The sequence below is a fragment of the Pygocentrus nattereri genome, chromosome 8 (genome assembly GCF_015220715.1).
Source record: "Pygocentrus nattereri isolate fPygNat1 chromosome 8, fPygNat1.pri, whole genome shotgun sequence".
Classification (NCBI taxonomy): Eukaryota; Metazoa; Chordata; class Actinopteri; order Characiformes; family Serrasalmidae; genus Pygocentrus; species Pygocentrus nattereri.
Genome location: NC_051218.1, coordinates 13,302,478 through 13,318,511, shown reverse-complemented (window position 1 = coordinate 13,318,511; position 16,034 = coordinate 13,302,478). Strand labels below are relative to the sequence as shown.

At 39.7% G+C, this 16,034-nt stretch overlaps 1 protein-coding gene across 5 annotated transcripts in view; it reads right to left on the bottom strand.

Annotated features, from left to right (window-relative positions):
* The window catches only part of htr4 (5-hydroxytryptamine receptor 4), an 88,847-nt gene that overhangs the window by 32,369 nt on the left and 40,444 nt on the right, over positions 1-16,034 (bottom strand). For all 5 annotated transcript variants that reach the window (XR_001857235.2, XM_017689574.2, XM_037540730.1 and 2 more), the window contains 2 exons: positions 6,658-6,811; positions 3,748-4,310 (listed from right to left, as the gene is read on the bottom strand). Coding sequence is in view for 4 of the 5 variants with exons in the window: in XM_017689574.2 (XP_017545063.1) it covers positions 3,748-4,310; positions 6,658-6,811 (717 nt within the window). In the remaining variant the exon portion in view is untranslated. The remainder of the gene's footprint in view (positions 1-3,747; positions 4,311-6,657; positions 6,812-16,034) is intronic.

Here is a 16,034-nt window from a genome sequence, read left to right as displayed (position 1 = left end):
TTCAAAAATGTCTAAACCTCTTCTGCAGAAACAAATTTGTCTGTGTTGTTTGGGTAAAATTTGAGAATGCTGGCATTGGAATTTAAAAGGATGGAGGATATTTTTTCCCTGAAATGTCACGTGACTGTTGTGTCACTGCTATCATACAACGGCTGTCATTTAAGGTCATTTCTAGCTTTGCTTTGTAATGTAAGACTGCAAGCTGTACTGTGTCATTAACACTCTCTTTCATTTGAGTGGCCACAACTAGTCACAGCACACAGAGGAAGCTGAGCATGACACTAATGACATTATCACAGCATGTCAAAATACCACATCAAACATAACAATCACTAACCAGAACTGTAATGCATGCTTAACTTACAATCTGAAAACAATTCATGCATTGATGAATTAATGTTTCATGACTTCTTCTTCATTTCAAAATAGCCTACACAGTCCAAGGACAGTGTCTGTGAACTCGTGGAATTAGAATGAATCATTCATTCTAATTCTGCTGCAGTGTCTCCATGGAAACAAATCAGATGTTTTGAATAAGTTTCACACTGGTGCTAATGTGGTACATACATGGTTGCCAGAACATATGAAGATTAAAAGCCACAGTTTGTGTTACTAAAAACTGAGTGCCCAGAGGCTCAGAAAGCAAAAATGACTCTTTAAATTCAACTTGTATCGCCTGTAAAACTCTGAGGAACTTGTTTTTTAGGAAGTGTAATGAGCTGATATGAAAGTTCACTTTGATGGCCCTTTGGTTCAGAGTTCCCACAGTTTTCAGACTTTCTTTCTCTTTGTACTATCATCAATAAAGTCTGTGCTTTTTTTGATTTCTGAAACAGTTAGGAAGGGTTAAGAGAGTAAATTAACTATAAATCCTAAAACTGTAGCTTTGAACATGCCATAGCAAAGAGCAATGGGGAGGGCTCAGCTCTGAGAGAAAGTGAGGGCAAGGTGATGACATCAGATTATTTATATCTGCCCTCTGCGAAAGCTTCCTTCCTCTTTCCACCAGACACATCACAAAATGTCACCAGCAAACCATGCATAAAAGCACAGTTATTAAAAACATACTCTGGTACGGTGCCACAATAAATTATTTAAAAAATAAATCCATCATCAATTATTAACAGTAGAGACTTACTATTTGCTCATTCGGTTGATTTATGCCTTTGCTTGAGCTTTCAGGCATACAAGTTCAATATGGACTTAAGGTATTATTTTTTCAATAAAAGCATCATGTAACAACATACACAATTTGCAGAACCCCTATTTTCATGTTATGCTAATAACAACAAATGTGTAGACATTGTTCTGTCCCCCCCCCCCAATTTCCCTCAAGGGAGAGGATTTCAGTTCAAAAAGACCAGCTGGCTAAACTCCAGCTTTAATCTCTATCTGAAATAGCATGCTAGCCTTTGGTCAAAGCCTGGGGGAGCTTCACTCTGACCTCTGAGTAAAGGAGACATGCAGAGAAAAAGAGATGTTATGTCCTACACAAATGTCCCTGCCTGCAGTTTACAACAGTTGATGACTTTACAGACTTACAACAATTACTGAACAGAAGACCCAATACTACTTGGTCAGGTATGGAGAATCTGGTCAGAGTGTATCCCTAACAGACGAGGACGTTGTCTAAGACAGATGACTGTGGGAGAATAATTTGACCGTTTAGAGCTGAAGAAGTCTCTTCCAAACTCTCACGGGAAAGTCTGCACTCAGCTGTGGATGAGGGTCAGCTTAAATGAATAAATCCAAATTAACTGCTCTACACGTTTCCTAGTACAGGCAAGGAATACAGAGCAACTGCAAAACAAACAAGGCATGCGGTGGTATGAGACAAGGAGTCACTGTGTTGACTTGAGCTGAGGTTTGTTTTAATGTGAGGCTGCAAGTGAATAAGTGTTTAGTTAACAACCCCAGGTTAAAGTATCACCATCCCTCAGGTGCACTTGTCAGAAGGAATTCTAGAATTGTTAGGTCAACAATGAGAACAACCTCCGAAAGGTCAAACATAATCACTCAGGAAGAGAAAGTAAGTTAGATCTGACAGTGAAAGTAATGTGAAGATATACCAAGTACAAAATGGCTTTTTGTTTTGCCACCAGACGCAAACTGTGCCAACATAAGTCAGAATAGACATTTACATGCTTCACCCACAAATATGTTCTTTTGTGGCAACTGCTGTGAGATTTATACAACCCCAATTCCAATGAAGTTGGGACACTGTGAAAACATAAATAAAAGCAGGAATGAAAATTGAGTGAATGAGTGAATATTTGCAAAAAACAATAAAGTTTATCCGTTTGAACATTAAATATCTTGTCTTTGTAGTGTATTCAACTGAATATAGGTTAAAAAGGATTTGCAAATCATCGTATTCTGTTTTTATTTATGTTTTACACAACTTCCCAACTTCATTGGAATTGGGGTTGTAGAACACAGGCAAAAATCCCATTCTTCTTAAAGAAAATCACAACTACTGTCAAAATATCAGTCAGTTATTTAGACTATAATATTAGTTTAAATGATATTTATATTGCATGTGCATGTAAAAGGTCACACTGTAATGATGTAGTTTTTTCTTAGCAAATGTTAGCTTGGTGGCGAATTCTTTTTAATTAACTACACCAACAACTAATAGTGGGAGTAATAATAGATTCTTGGATGCATGGCAATCTTCTCCTGAAGGATTGATTCATGAAACAACAAAATCTGACAGATAGGCTAAGACATATGTTCTGCATTTCCCCTACTGTAAGAAAAACTAATATGCACCCAAAAACTTTATAGAATTAGATATGTTTCACAGTCTGGCTTGGAAGTGGGAAAGAAATGCAGGATCTCACTAATGCACACATGTTTGCATTCACAAATTCAAAAGTCATAATTTTTGTGTGTATAGGAAATAAAAGGCACACAAAAAAAACACAGTAAACACAACCCATCATAAGAATGCAGCTTTGTAACAACCACTGTGGCAAACTCCTAACAGGCAATCAGACTAATCCAGGAACATTCAGAGTTAGTTTATGAGCTGTACTGAAACCATATGTGACACAAAGAACAAATCAAACAAATCAAATAAAGCTGTATAATCTTTTCATTTTTAGATTTTAAACTTTGGTAAAACAGGCCAATAGACTTAAGATACATTTAGATTAAAAAAACTAACAATACTTGTTAATGACAAATGCAGGAATAAAATAGATTATGTAGTCTAGAGAAATTTAAAACTTAAGAATGCATCAAGATGCATCAAGAATTGTTTTATAATCACATCTTGGAGCCCTGAATCAGAATTAATGAGGTGCCTAAAGACTCCCACCAATAAACATGACCCAGTTCAATAGCACATTGTTTAACAATGGAAACTCAAGGTTATGTAGCAGCTCGAAACAAACATTGCAGAGGTCTGGTGTGCATCATTTCAATATGCTCACAAAGACCGAGCTGTTTGTTACTAATTTTTCATTAGGTTGAATGAGATGTTATATGCGGAGCATGGAGAGGTCATTTAGAATTATTTCATCATTTCCTCATTAGTATTAGGGTAATACTACATGAAGTGAGAGTTCAAGCCATGAGTTAATTATAACCAGAGACAGGATATCCTCCTCTCCAACGCAGGACATGTACTACTTCTAGCATTGGATAGCACAGTTCCTGTCCAAACACTTGGGCTGCTGGAAGGCTTTTAACTAAAAATCTAAATGCAGAGGGAAAGGGTAAGGTCAATATGAGTTCACCTACTTGAGTACATGTGTTGAGCCGTTGATCTGTGTTGAAGTGCAGGGGGCTCCGGGTGCCATGATGGAGGGCCGTCGGTAGCGCCTGTGTCCGCAGCAGAGAATGATGAGGAAGGCACGACGGAAGGACTTGTTCAGGAAGGCATAAAGGATGGGGTTGAGCATGGAATTGATGTAGCCCAGCCACAGGCAGGCGGCCCACAGCTGCTCGGGCACTGTGTAGTCTATGAAAGGGTCCACCACGTTAGTGATGAAGAAAGGAGCCCAGCAGAGGCAAAAGCAGCCCATGATGATGCACAGAGTCTTGGCTGCCTTGGTCTCAGTGCGCATGCGGTGGTTGCGCTGGTGGTCTGCGCTGTCCGAGGCAGCATTGCCTGCTCCACCTGCCCGTTGCAGCATGCTGATCTGCCGGGCATGTTCGCGTGCCGTCACATAAATGCGCTGGTAGGCCAGAACCATCAGGCCCAGCGGGATGTAGAAGGCCACCACGGAGCAGGTGAGTGCATACGGCTTGTTCACCATGAACACACACACCGTGGAGTTGCCACTGAACTTCCGCGCCTCTATCTGCCGAGGGAGGAGGGATATTTACACACACAAGTTACACATTGGGGTTGTGCATACTAAAGAAAATGTCACACATTCTTGTCCACTCTTTTGAACAGCTTTTTCTTTCATGTGAGTTAATTTGTATTCCAGTCTGTGGGCCCTGAGGGGACTGTCAATTTGTCAATGGTCAATGTAGGAGATAGTTCAAGAGTAGAGGTGGTTACTTATCACATTCAAATATCATCAAGCCAAAAAGTGATGAGCCCTTACCTGGACAGCATTAATCTTTAAAACATCTCTCAGAAAGGCATTTTAGAAACAGCCTTGACCTTCTAAATCGTAAGGAAAATGTCTCCTGTTCAGCATTTTTGAGATGAAGCACTGGGAATGTTACTTCAAAACTTTCATGAAGTCTTCCTTAAAGTTCTGTGATTTACTTTTAGTGAAAGAAACATCACGATCTTACATGCAACCTGAGAAACAGCCAGCCCTTTTGCTACAGCCTGTGTTGTGATATCCAAACAGCACGGTGCAGATGTCAGAGACCACACTTCATTTATTTCATTTCCAGTCAAAAAGACCAATTTATTTTCATTGTCAAGAAAAAATGGGAAATATTTTGGTTTTGTTATTTGAGTTACTGTTGCCTTTCTATCATCTCAAACCAGTCTGCCAATACTCCTCTGACCTCTCACATCAACAAGGCATCTTCGTCCACACAACTGACACTCACTGGATATTTTCTCTTTTTCGGACCATTCTCTGTAAACCCTAGAGAGGGCTGTGCATGAAAATCCCAGTAGATCAGCAGTTACTGAAATGCTCAGACCAGCCCGTCTCGCACCAACAACATGCCATGTTCAAAGTCACTTAAATCACCTTCCTTCCCCATTCTGATGCTTGGTTTGCACTTCAGCAAGTTGTCTTGACCACTTCTACATGCCTAAATGCATTGAGTTGTGGCCATGTGACTGGCTGATTAGCTATTTGTGTTAAGAGGCAACTGAACATATTGAAAACTGAACATGTACCTAATAAAGTGTCTGGTGAGTGTATATCCTCATATTTAATGGCTACCTTGACTGGAAAGTAAATAAATCAAGGTCTCTGTGAAAATATATGGGCCTAGGTGGTATTGCAGAATTGATTTGGGTGTATTGAGAATGAGCAGTGGATCCACCACAGGAAGTGGCAGTGAGAAGAGCATTAATAACTGTCTAGCAGTGGCTCTGTCTGTGCCACTTACATCAAATCCGCAAATAATTAGGCCTTCCGGCCACTGCAACAAGAACCGATCAATAGATACATACAACATATTTTTCTCTCATGAACCGTACACACTTTTCATTTTACAACAGTGATTTTTTTAACTTAGCTGGAATGTGACCCAGGCTTTTGCAGGCAGTTGACATAAAGCACTAATAAGCTCCTTTGAGAAGTGTAGTCAATGGATCTGGAAGTGTTCCTAATGCTCCAACTTTGAATTGCGCTGGAAAATAGCTGTCCGAAATAGATATCCATTAGCATCATGCTCATGCACTGAGGATACTCCAGAGCCAAACTAGTTAAGACTATTTTTTAAGACCTCATCAGGGTCCCCTTGCCAAGGTTTGTGCTCATAACTCTTCTGTGTGTCAACTGCGAAATATAAATTACACACAAAAAAATATAATATGACATTGCTAATTTGTACCAAATGGAACAATGTCACAAACGGTTTATGAAACCGCTCTCTTATGAAACACCTCTCAGCTGAATCGATAAGTACACGCCAATTCTGGGAGGAAACATGCTCAGGATGCCATTCAAATACCATTTCCTCTCCTGCACGGCTTTCGTTATAATGCATAAATCTTCACCCAGGGCCGTCTGTGTTTGTTTATTGAAAAGCGATGGATTAGGGGCTCTACCTGGGTACCTTGACATTTCATTTCCACTTGATCATCACAGGACTGACTGGAAGCTACTCATAATGCCCTTGCTTGCAGCTACTGTCTTTCTAATTACAGCCACACTCTGCAGCTTTGAGCACTGTGCTTAAGCCTATAATGTTTAACCTGAACACAAACTGGGGCACAAAATCAAAGACAATCATATGAAGGATCAAAAATGAATCTGAAAATGCTCTAATGAAACTAAACATCACCTGATTTACATGTTTACATAGATAATTATTTCAGTGAATGCCTAATCACTTTCCCAGTCTTTTAATAGGGCATTTGAATAATCCAAGCTTGTTTACATATTTGTCCTGATTCCAGTGAAGATGAGAGAGAAAGAAAGATGATCTTAAAAAATTAGCAGCCAAGCACATTTTTAAAACATCATTAATACAAGATTGTGACATCTGACGCACATGACTCACCAAATGATTTATTCCAATACTGTTCCAGCCTTGCATTATTGGTAAGAAGGATATGACAGTTGGGATAATCCAACATCCTCCTATCATAAGAGCAACTCTCAGTGGCGTCATCTTATTCCTGTAGACCAGAGGCTGACAACAGATGGCATAGTACCTGTAACAAAAAAGATAAACAGCATTTTATTAATTTAAGCAATTTTTAATTAAGATTCTGTGAAGTTAATTTCTTTATTTATAATAAATACACAAATGCAATAACAATGCTGTACTGATCTTAAGTGTAGTGTATGCTTATGGAAATGCTGAATACTGTCTATGGCTGAAAAAATGGTTTTAAATAAAAAAGGAGCTAGTAAGCTGCCCTGGCTGAAAAAAGGAAAACCTTTTTCAACTAAATATAGCACAGAGACCCTTGACCTGCTCTACTGCATCATAACCTTTTTGTTCTGCCAGGATAGATTTCCAATAGCCATCTTTCTTTCATGACCCCTGATCTGAACCCTAAAGGACTAAGAAGGAAGCCTACTTTCTATGGAAACAAGAGCATAGCAACACAAGTGGGTGTTCTTCATTCATACAGCTGCGCTATGCAAGTGACGTACAGCCTACCATAATGAATATGTTTGGAATATAGTCATAAAGTTTTGATGCAAAAAGAATAATGACGGGCTTTAAGCGAGTTTTGATGTAATCTTTCGCGCAACGGAAACAGAAAATAAATCCGCATTAATGTGAAGAAAACAACTCTGATGCGTAGGAAGTTGTTGATGAATGAATGGTTCTCCCATTTTGTGGAACAAAGAGATGTGACAGTGTGAGAGTGGAGGAACGCCGCTGATATAATAGCACAGATGTCTTGGTGCGATGGGGCTGTACCAACCAGACCGTCAGTAAAAATAACTGTGGATCTGCACCAGATGCGACGCATCGCAACAGCAAGGATGCTGCACTCTTATCAGGGTTACATTACTGCTGCTGTTACTGGACTGAGTTCAAACACACTGTATGCAGAGTTTTTAAACAAAAAATGAAATAAAATCACCAATATAAGCATGTACAATTGTTTACAGTACATTACACAAGGGTTCACAACTTTCCATTTCTGAATATGGAAATCAAATACCATATCAAAGTATGATATCTTTTGCATGTTAAGGTGGCCACAACTATTAGAATTTTGTTAGATGCATTCTAATCTCTCAGCCTTGGAAATGTACTTCAAGCTATTCAGATAGATTGATTTCAGATTCTGAATTGAAAAAAGAACTGCACGGTATTACATATTGTAAAGAACAGTTTTAAAGGCTCTTAGTAGCATTTAGTAGTGAGATATTGTTGCAAGTTTGCAGATGCATTGGTTTCCTGCGTGTGTTTATTTTTGTAGTGCAGTGCATCAAAACTGCCTTTCCTGTCAAAAATACTTATCTCCATACTGAGTGACAAAATGCATCAGACTCTTTGAGGATAAGCAGACGTTTAACTTGCAAGACAAATTATGCCACAATCTAATTTTATTCATTTCATTTTTACCAGTTTTAGAATTTTTCCTTTCTTGAAATTGTTTATTTTTGCAAAGACTGAATTTGAAAAAATCTACTTGTAGTATTAGCAGTCTGGATGTAGCACTACAGTTTTCCATTTTTCCATTCCAACTAATTTGCAGACTTTTTGTGATATGTATAATATATCATGAAAATGCCACATTGCCCAGCCTTAGATTGTAAACATTTATAACTGTATAAAGAACATCATACAGAGGTTTACTAGATTTCATTTTTGATTACAAGAAACTTTTTTACAGTTTGCTTTCATATTCTTCGTGTAACATTTTTCCCATTTTACTTAAAAAATAATATCATAACACGTATATATTAAGTTATCAGTGCCGCAGAGCAGACTACCAAATATTGTCTAGTGAAAATGTAGAACTACTTTTTTAAACTAGCATGCTTCCAAAATGCCTCCAGGTGCCTGCTGCAGGGCCTGCTGCTCTGAGCATGCTCCAAGGGTGTTGAATGCTTTGTAGCTTGTGTCTATTGACAATGTGGCTGGTCAGCTCAAGCAACACTGAGGACACAAGGACATAAGACTCAGCATTGTTAGCTATAGCCAGAGAAGGGACAGAGCTCTTCACCTTGTTTTTGTAGGAATGTGGGGGGATCTCTCCATCTTTAATTCTCCTTCTCTGACCCAGTTCTGTCACCACCATGGCCGGTTCCTGTTTATCTGCTCACCAGTCAGTGTGACATTCCTGGCATGTATTCATTACAGCACATTTAGCGCTGGCAGAGAGTTCTGTGCTGTACCGTAAACGATGGCCATTCATACCCCATCACAATGGCCAACCTCCAGGTGAACTGGACCTTGAACGTCCTGTCCAAGAGGCAATGGCCAGGTGACTCAGTTTTCAAATTCCGGTGAACTGGAGCAGTGACATCTATTAAACAACCATGACGGATGTTCCCAGTCCATCCGCTTGGCTAACTGATGCTCACTGCTGACGACTGACAATAAATACCCCACAGCTATGTTTGTGTCGAGGGGCTCTAAGCTACATCCAGAAACACTATTGATTCTCCTATGACAAAAGTTTGAGTGAGCCTCACACATCATCCTGTTGTAACAAACGAGCCAGAGGTTGGCAGCCTGAGGGGGAGTAGCAGGGGCAAGTGTTTGACAGCAGGCCAGCAGAAACACAATCTCTGCTTTAGTCACTCTATGTGTGCTAAAGTAGTCTGGACTATGTTGTGTTATTTGGAGCCTGACAAGGCTCTCATAGCAAGGGCAGGCGTCTGAGCTTCCAAGAGTGCCAGCTCTTTACACCTGCTCACCTGGCTTATTTTACTGTCACTGTGGCATGTGCAGATCAGTATCAGACAGCGCTAATCGCAAATGCAATAGAAAGCAGACAGGGTACTGGCGCTTAAATGATAATTACAGTGCTGGTGATCGATGAGGTTGGGTAATGCTGTCAGTTTTCAGGGCTGGCTCAGAGATGGATTTCAGAACATATAAATTATTACCTGAGCAAGCTCCACAGCCACCAACAGTTAACAGCAATATTAAATTTGTAACCAGTATACATAATAAACTGAAACACGTTCCATTTTTTATACACATCGAAGCCAGTCAATCTTCATATTCGAGTGATCGGCCATGCATTTAAGTTTTCCTCTGAGACCTCAGTAAAGGGGTGAAGGGGAAATTAAAAGTTGTGCAGATGCCAACCTCGGCTGGCATCGGACAAGTACTCACTATAGAGAAATAATTTTCTAATTAAATGAAAAGCAGACGTCTGGGCTTTGGAAGCAAATAGTAAGCTCTAGTGACTGGCTGTGGGCTATACAGCTGAGGAGGGCATACAAGCACAGAGAAGCATAATGTATGTCACACTCTTTTCAGGCATGTCTAAAAATAAAGCTCTTAAGAACATGTTTCTGTTCACCTGTCCCCTTGCCTTTAGGCTTCTTTGAAGGAGCAGGATTCAGTGATATGGACAAGCAGTACTAGACACTGATTGCAGGCTTTTTCACTCATAAGTGCAGCTATTTTGAGCGAATTGTCATTCATTACGTTTTGAGAAACATCTCAGCTTTCAAATGTACTAATTCTCCTTGACTTGTTCAGGTGCCATGCTAAAGTAGAGATGGCAGAGTGGACATAAATTTCATGTTCTTTCCCTACGGAATCCATGCAGGGAGTCCTTGGGGGAAACAACATATGTCTTGGGCAGTCAGTTATGGGCTGTAAGATGTGCGCCTGGGGGAATATAATGGTTCCTTATGAAGGTCATATAAATGCATGATATTGGGAATTTATTTCTTACGCTGTAGTGCTACATATTGCAAAAGAACAGAGAGAGATTTCCAGTAGCACTGCACAAAGCTACTGTAAAATGTTGACTCATTTGCTTCTCACCTATCCATATAAGCACATGCTTAACACACTTAACCTTCCTTAACACAACAGTCTCTTGTAATTACTGGCCTCTCCCCAAACTCATTTGGATGAAAACACTATAATTGCTACTGAACAAAATTAACCTCTCCTAAACAGAGTGCTGTTCCACTAGAAAACAAAGCTTATCCAGGACTTATTGCAGTGTATATAGAATGACGCTGAAAATCAATAGTAGGGCCATAAGTGGCTTATACTGCCAGATAGGCCTAATCAAACTCACCATTAACCTAATGGACTTCATGTGGCATTAGTCAAAATCAATTTTTACAATAACATGATCCGCATGGTTCAGAGAGATGCTTCTCTTATTACTGCACATCACAACAATAACAGTTTAACAAGAGGAGAAGAAAAAGTTCAAAACAAGATAGAAAGGCATCTATGGATATAACATACTTTGTAATCAAAGCAAACTTCAATCACTTAGATTTAGAAGCAGAACTAGTAATTTTCTGGTTCAGATAAAGAGCTCTTAGTAAGGAGTGAATGATATTTCTAAACATGGTCTGTTATCCATTCTGTATATTTTTGCCACTCCTTGAGCCTTTTCTGAGAATAAATAAACGTTTCAGTGATTGCAGCTCTTCTTTGGTGAGATTCCATATGCTGTGACTTTTTGTGTTAGCACAAATAACTAGCTGTTCACTGCTTATTCAACCACAAAAAATCAGTCTTCTATCCATAATGATAACTCTGGATGATACCTTGTGACATTGTGCACCAGTTTATGTGGCAACTACAGCACAATATATACAGCAATGATAAACCATATTTCTGTTGGACTTTGGAGGGAAAAGGTGGCAGCATTCAGGAATGGGGACAAAATATCTCTAAAGAGGCCAAAAATAGGCTGAAAGAATGGATTAAACGATCAAAGAAAAACACACAGAAAAGCTATAAAACTGTGTTGCTGCTTATGACCCAGCTTCAGTTTAGAAAGGTCTCTAGAAGATCACCAACTACAAGGTGAGAAAAACTCCCATTCTCTTGAATGACTGCCAACTCACTGAGCACTACTGCAGATTTGATCTGCTCCCTCACCCTAGCTCTCTCACCTCTCGCCGCTGCTCATCTCACCATCAATGAGCAGGACATCAACAGGCTCTTCTGTAGACAAGAGGTGAGAACAGCTCTGGGGCCAGACTTACTTTGTCCATCCACTCTTAAGCACTGCTGCGATCAACTAACATTACTTTAACTAACTATAAAGATCTTCAACAAATTACTGGAAATTTGCTCTGTTTCCACATGTTTCAAAACCTCAATCATTATTTCAGTCCCCCAAAAAACAAACATTATAGACTTAATTACTACAAGCCAGTAACCATGATCTCTGTAGTCATGAAAGTCTTTGAATGTCTGGTGTCAGCCCACCTGAAGGCCATTACAAACTCTCTGCTGGATCCCCTGCAGGTAGCATACAGAGCTAACAGGTAGGTTTGTTGATGATGCAATCAACATGGGCCTGCACATCACACTACAGTATCCCAACATTCCCACAACATATGCAAAACTTCTGTTTGTGGACTTCAGCTCTGCTCTCAATACCACTGCGTCAGAGCAGCACGTAAAACTGCCCCAGTTGTCTCTGCCAGATTCCATCTGCTGGTCGATTGTGGATTTCCTGACAAACAGCAGGTACAGCATCAGACCCCTAGATCCTCAGTACTGGTGTTCCACAAGATTGCATGCTCACAATTTTTATGCGCTACATGGTTCAGCACTCAATGGCCTTGCTCTATGAGTTTGTGTGGTCTAGCACTTTGTGGCTGAGCTGTTGTTGCTTGTAGAGACTTCCTTTTCACAATAATAGCTCTTACTGTTGACCAGGGCAGATCTAGCAGAAATTTCACAAGCTGACTTGTGGCAAAGTTGACATCCTATGACAGTGGCATTTTTAAAGTCACCAAGCTCTTCAGTATGACCCATCCTACTGCAAGTGTTTGTCTATAGAGGGTGTGTGGATATGTGCTTGATTTTATAAACTTCTTAACAATGTATATGGCTGCAACACCTAAGTTCCACAATTAAGAGGGAAATCCACATACTTTTGGCCAGATAGTGTTTTTTTGCTGAAAAATGAATAACATGTTTATAAAATTAAATTAAATAAATGATAGGTGGTCATGTGTTAACTGCCAGGTTCAGCAGGGACACTACCAAACTGTGCTGGACAGTGAACAGAGCTGTGCACCCCTGCATTAGAACAAACCCAAATGTATACTAAAAAAATGTTCATCTAAAGAGAAAAGGTGGCCATGACAGGTCATTAGTGCCTTGAAGCACTTGCTGCCAATGTAAGACTCATTTGAGACATGAAAACAGACAGATACTGGCCTGGGGATCACAGCTGAATTAGAGAGTAAGCTACTCCTAAGTAGGAAGAGCATTTTTCACGCGTACTACCACAAGATGACATGGTTAATATGGCATTGCATGCTAAATGGCTGCCTGAAGGACCGTCAGCCAGGAGAAATATTGTGATGTGTTCACCTCCCTCATTGTCCAGACTCACTTTGGCAAACGACTTGTAAAATAGCCAAAACAGAGTCTGCCTCCCTCCTTCAAGATTCATGATAGTAATAACTGACTGCCAGCAGCTAAGCTTCCAGGAACTTCTCCCCTTCCTCCTGACGCAGGCAAACATAACTCCTCTTGCAGAAATTGTGCAAGGATGCATAATGTTTAAGACTCTGTTGTCGTAAATGAACAAAGTGGCGTAAACTGATGAGAAGAAAGAAAAAGGAGAGGAACTGTCACTGATCCAGAATTTGGGGCTATAAAGTTATTCTGCTATCAGAAGCTTTCAGTGGCTTTTCTTTCTGAAATTGTTGCCATAGAGGGTATAGTGGGCAGGACACAAACCACTCAGAGTGGATGTTTATAAAAGACCATCTGCTGTACTGTCATTTTCATTCACAAGCCACCAGTAGGCTAATCTTAAAAAGCACTCTCTAGCTCTATGGGAGAGGGAGACAGAGAGAGAAAGAGAGGGGGGGTAGCAGAAAAACAGAACCAGAGAGAGAAAGCAAAATCAGGGTCAGGCACTTTGTGACAGGCCAACATTAACGCCCACTCCCCCTTCTCTTTTCTGCCCTTGTGACCCCAGTTGCAAGCCAGCTTTTGAATCACCGCCTCCGTAACTGCAGTCTCTCAATGATGCAAGCCAGGACAGCAGATTTGCACTCAGAACTCATCTCACATATCCGCTTTGGAGGCTCCCTGCACCCTATCTCAAACACCAGTCAGAAAGTCCTCTACTCAATTTGTAAAGCTGTAATAAAGGACAAACTGGGGTTTATGACTTTGTTAGACTACAGAGGGACTTTTTTGTGTCTGTGTTGTATATGAGGCTTGCATTCCATAACTTCCCTACTCCTGCCACCTTTTATCAGTGGTCAGACTGTTTACTTCTAATGAAAAAAGGCTGCTAGATTAAATGTCAAAGACTGTAATGGATGACAGCTGAATGCACACTGTGAGTTTAGACAAATTGTTCTAACGGACCTGCACATACCAAAAAACACTTCCACCAAAAGAAGCATTAAAGAGCAGCGTGCATTTGGACAAAGACAGCTCTACCTGGGTGACTTTGATTTCTTAAAAGTCCTTACAGCGATTACAATAATTCTTTAAAAGCATAACACTTTGCCCATGTTGATAGAATGTACAGTCTGAAATATTAAATGTTCATCTATTTAATTACTTTCTAGCCCACAATAACGTCTATCAACTTGGAACAAATGAGAAAAACACCATTATGCCCTGCAAATAGTGAGCAAATACAACCTCAGTCATTTGTAGTTTTAACACTGTTTTTCCAAGGCATAGCCATTAAGGGCTGGAGGTAAGGAAAGAACGTTTAGCAGTGCATTCATTTCAACTCGTTAGTAGCTAAAAATGAGTGGCACACTGTTTCTGCCCCCGAACATGATCAAGAGTGCTGTGTGGGCTCTCTGAGGGTGTGTATGTGTGGGTGTGTGATATGTGCGCTTCAACATTAAGAAACAACAGGAACTTGGCATACAGTGCAGTCCGAAAATAATTTGGCTGGCACAGTAGATATGAAGTGAAATGATAGAACTATTTGGATGAGATTAGTTTTAAATGATGAGGTGGGATAATGTAATTTTCCCACAGGATTTGTAATGTTTATGGCTTTGTGTAGAAGAAAAATTTGGTATGAATTAAAGAGATGGCTGCTCTATTTCCGCACTGCTATCACACAAAGGTTCCACATGCAATACATAAGGCTGCTAACACAAGAAAACATATCCAAACTTTTCATTCAGTCATAATTTTATTTAACCTAACCATCTACCAAGCTGCTTTTGGTATGTTCCCAAGCTGTCATTAGCCTGGGATTTATTAGACTAGAGATTTCACAGACACCCTTTTTTATTTTATGTTTAACTGCTTGGAGTGCTACACTTGAAGTAGGAGTATCCATAATATCCATATCATATCATCCGTATCAGTAGTATCCATATCAGCTTGATTTAGGACACAGAGAACACAAGTAAATGCTATATGTCATATAAAATATGAAAACAACTTTTCCACAGGATATGTAATGTTACCTAACATGGCAATTCACACAGTATTAATACAACCTTGGATAATTTGTACAGTTTACATTATAGTAGGAGCTGAAATCTTTACTGATGCAAGAGTGTGCAGTCCATAAAAATGAGTGACAGCAGATTCAGACATTGATCACTACAAAAACACCGGTTTAATTACATTACCCAACGTCCCTATGGAAAAATAGTGTTAATGTAGAATGTAATGTTAAAGTGTAGAATGTAAACTTTGAGGGTGTTAAATTGTATAAAATATAAATTAATAAAATGAAGCTCATTTCAAAGGGCTGTAATTGATTCGAAAAAAATAACATAAAACATAAAAATACAATTTTCATGTTTATTAAATACTTCCAATTTCTGACTTAAGTCTATAACTCGTAGAAATCCAGCTTTGCTGGGTTTTCCTCCCTGGTGATGCTCAGCCAAGCCTGTAATGCAGTCATGTTCAGTTCGTGCTCATTTCAGTAGATGTTTGCCTTTGGTCTTGCCTTCAATAACTGAAATGTACACTCAGTAGGGTTCAGGTCAGGTGATTGACTTCACCAGTCAAGAACACTCCAGTTTTTGGCTCTAAAAAAACTCCATAGCTGCTATGAGTAGTAATATGCGCTGGGTCATTCTTCTGCTGCAAGGTAAACTGCCATCCAAGCTTTGAGACATTTGGATGGATCCAAGCATTTAAGATACCCCTCTGCAGAGGATTTATCCTCTTTTTATCAATACAGACACCGTAAAAGATCTAAAGGCAGCCATACATAACCCGTTCTCCACACTTTGCTCATCCTATCACATTGGTACGGTTTCTCTTCATCTTTAAGCTTTCCTCTCATT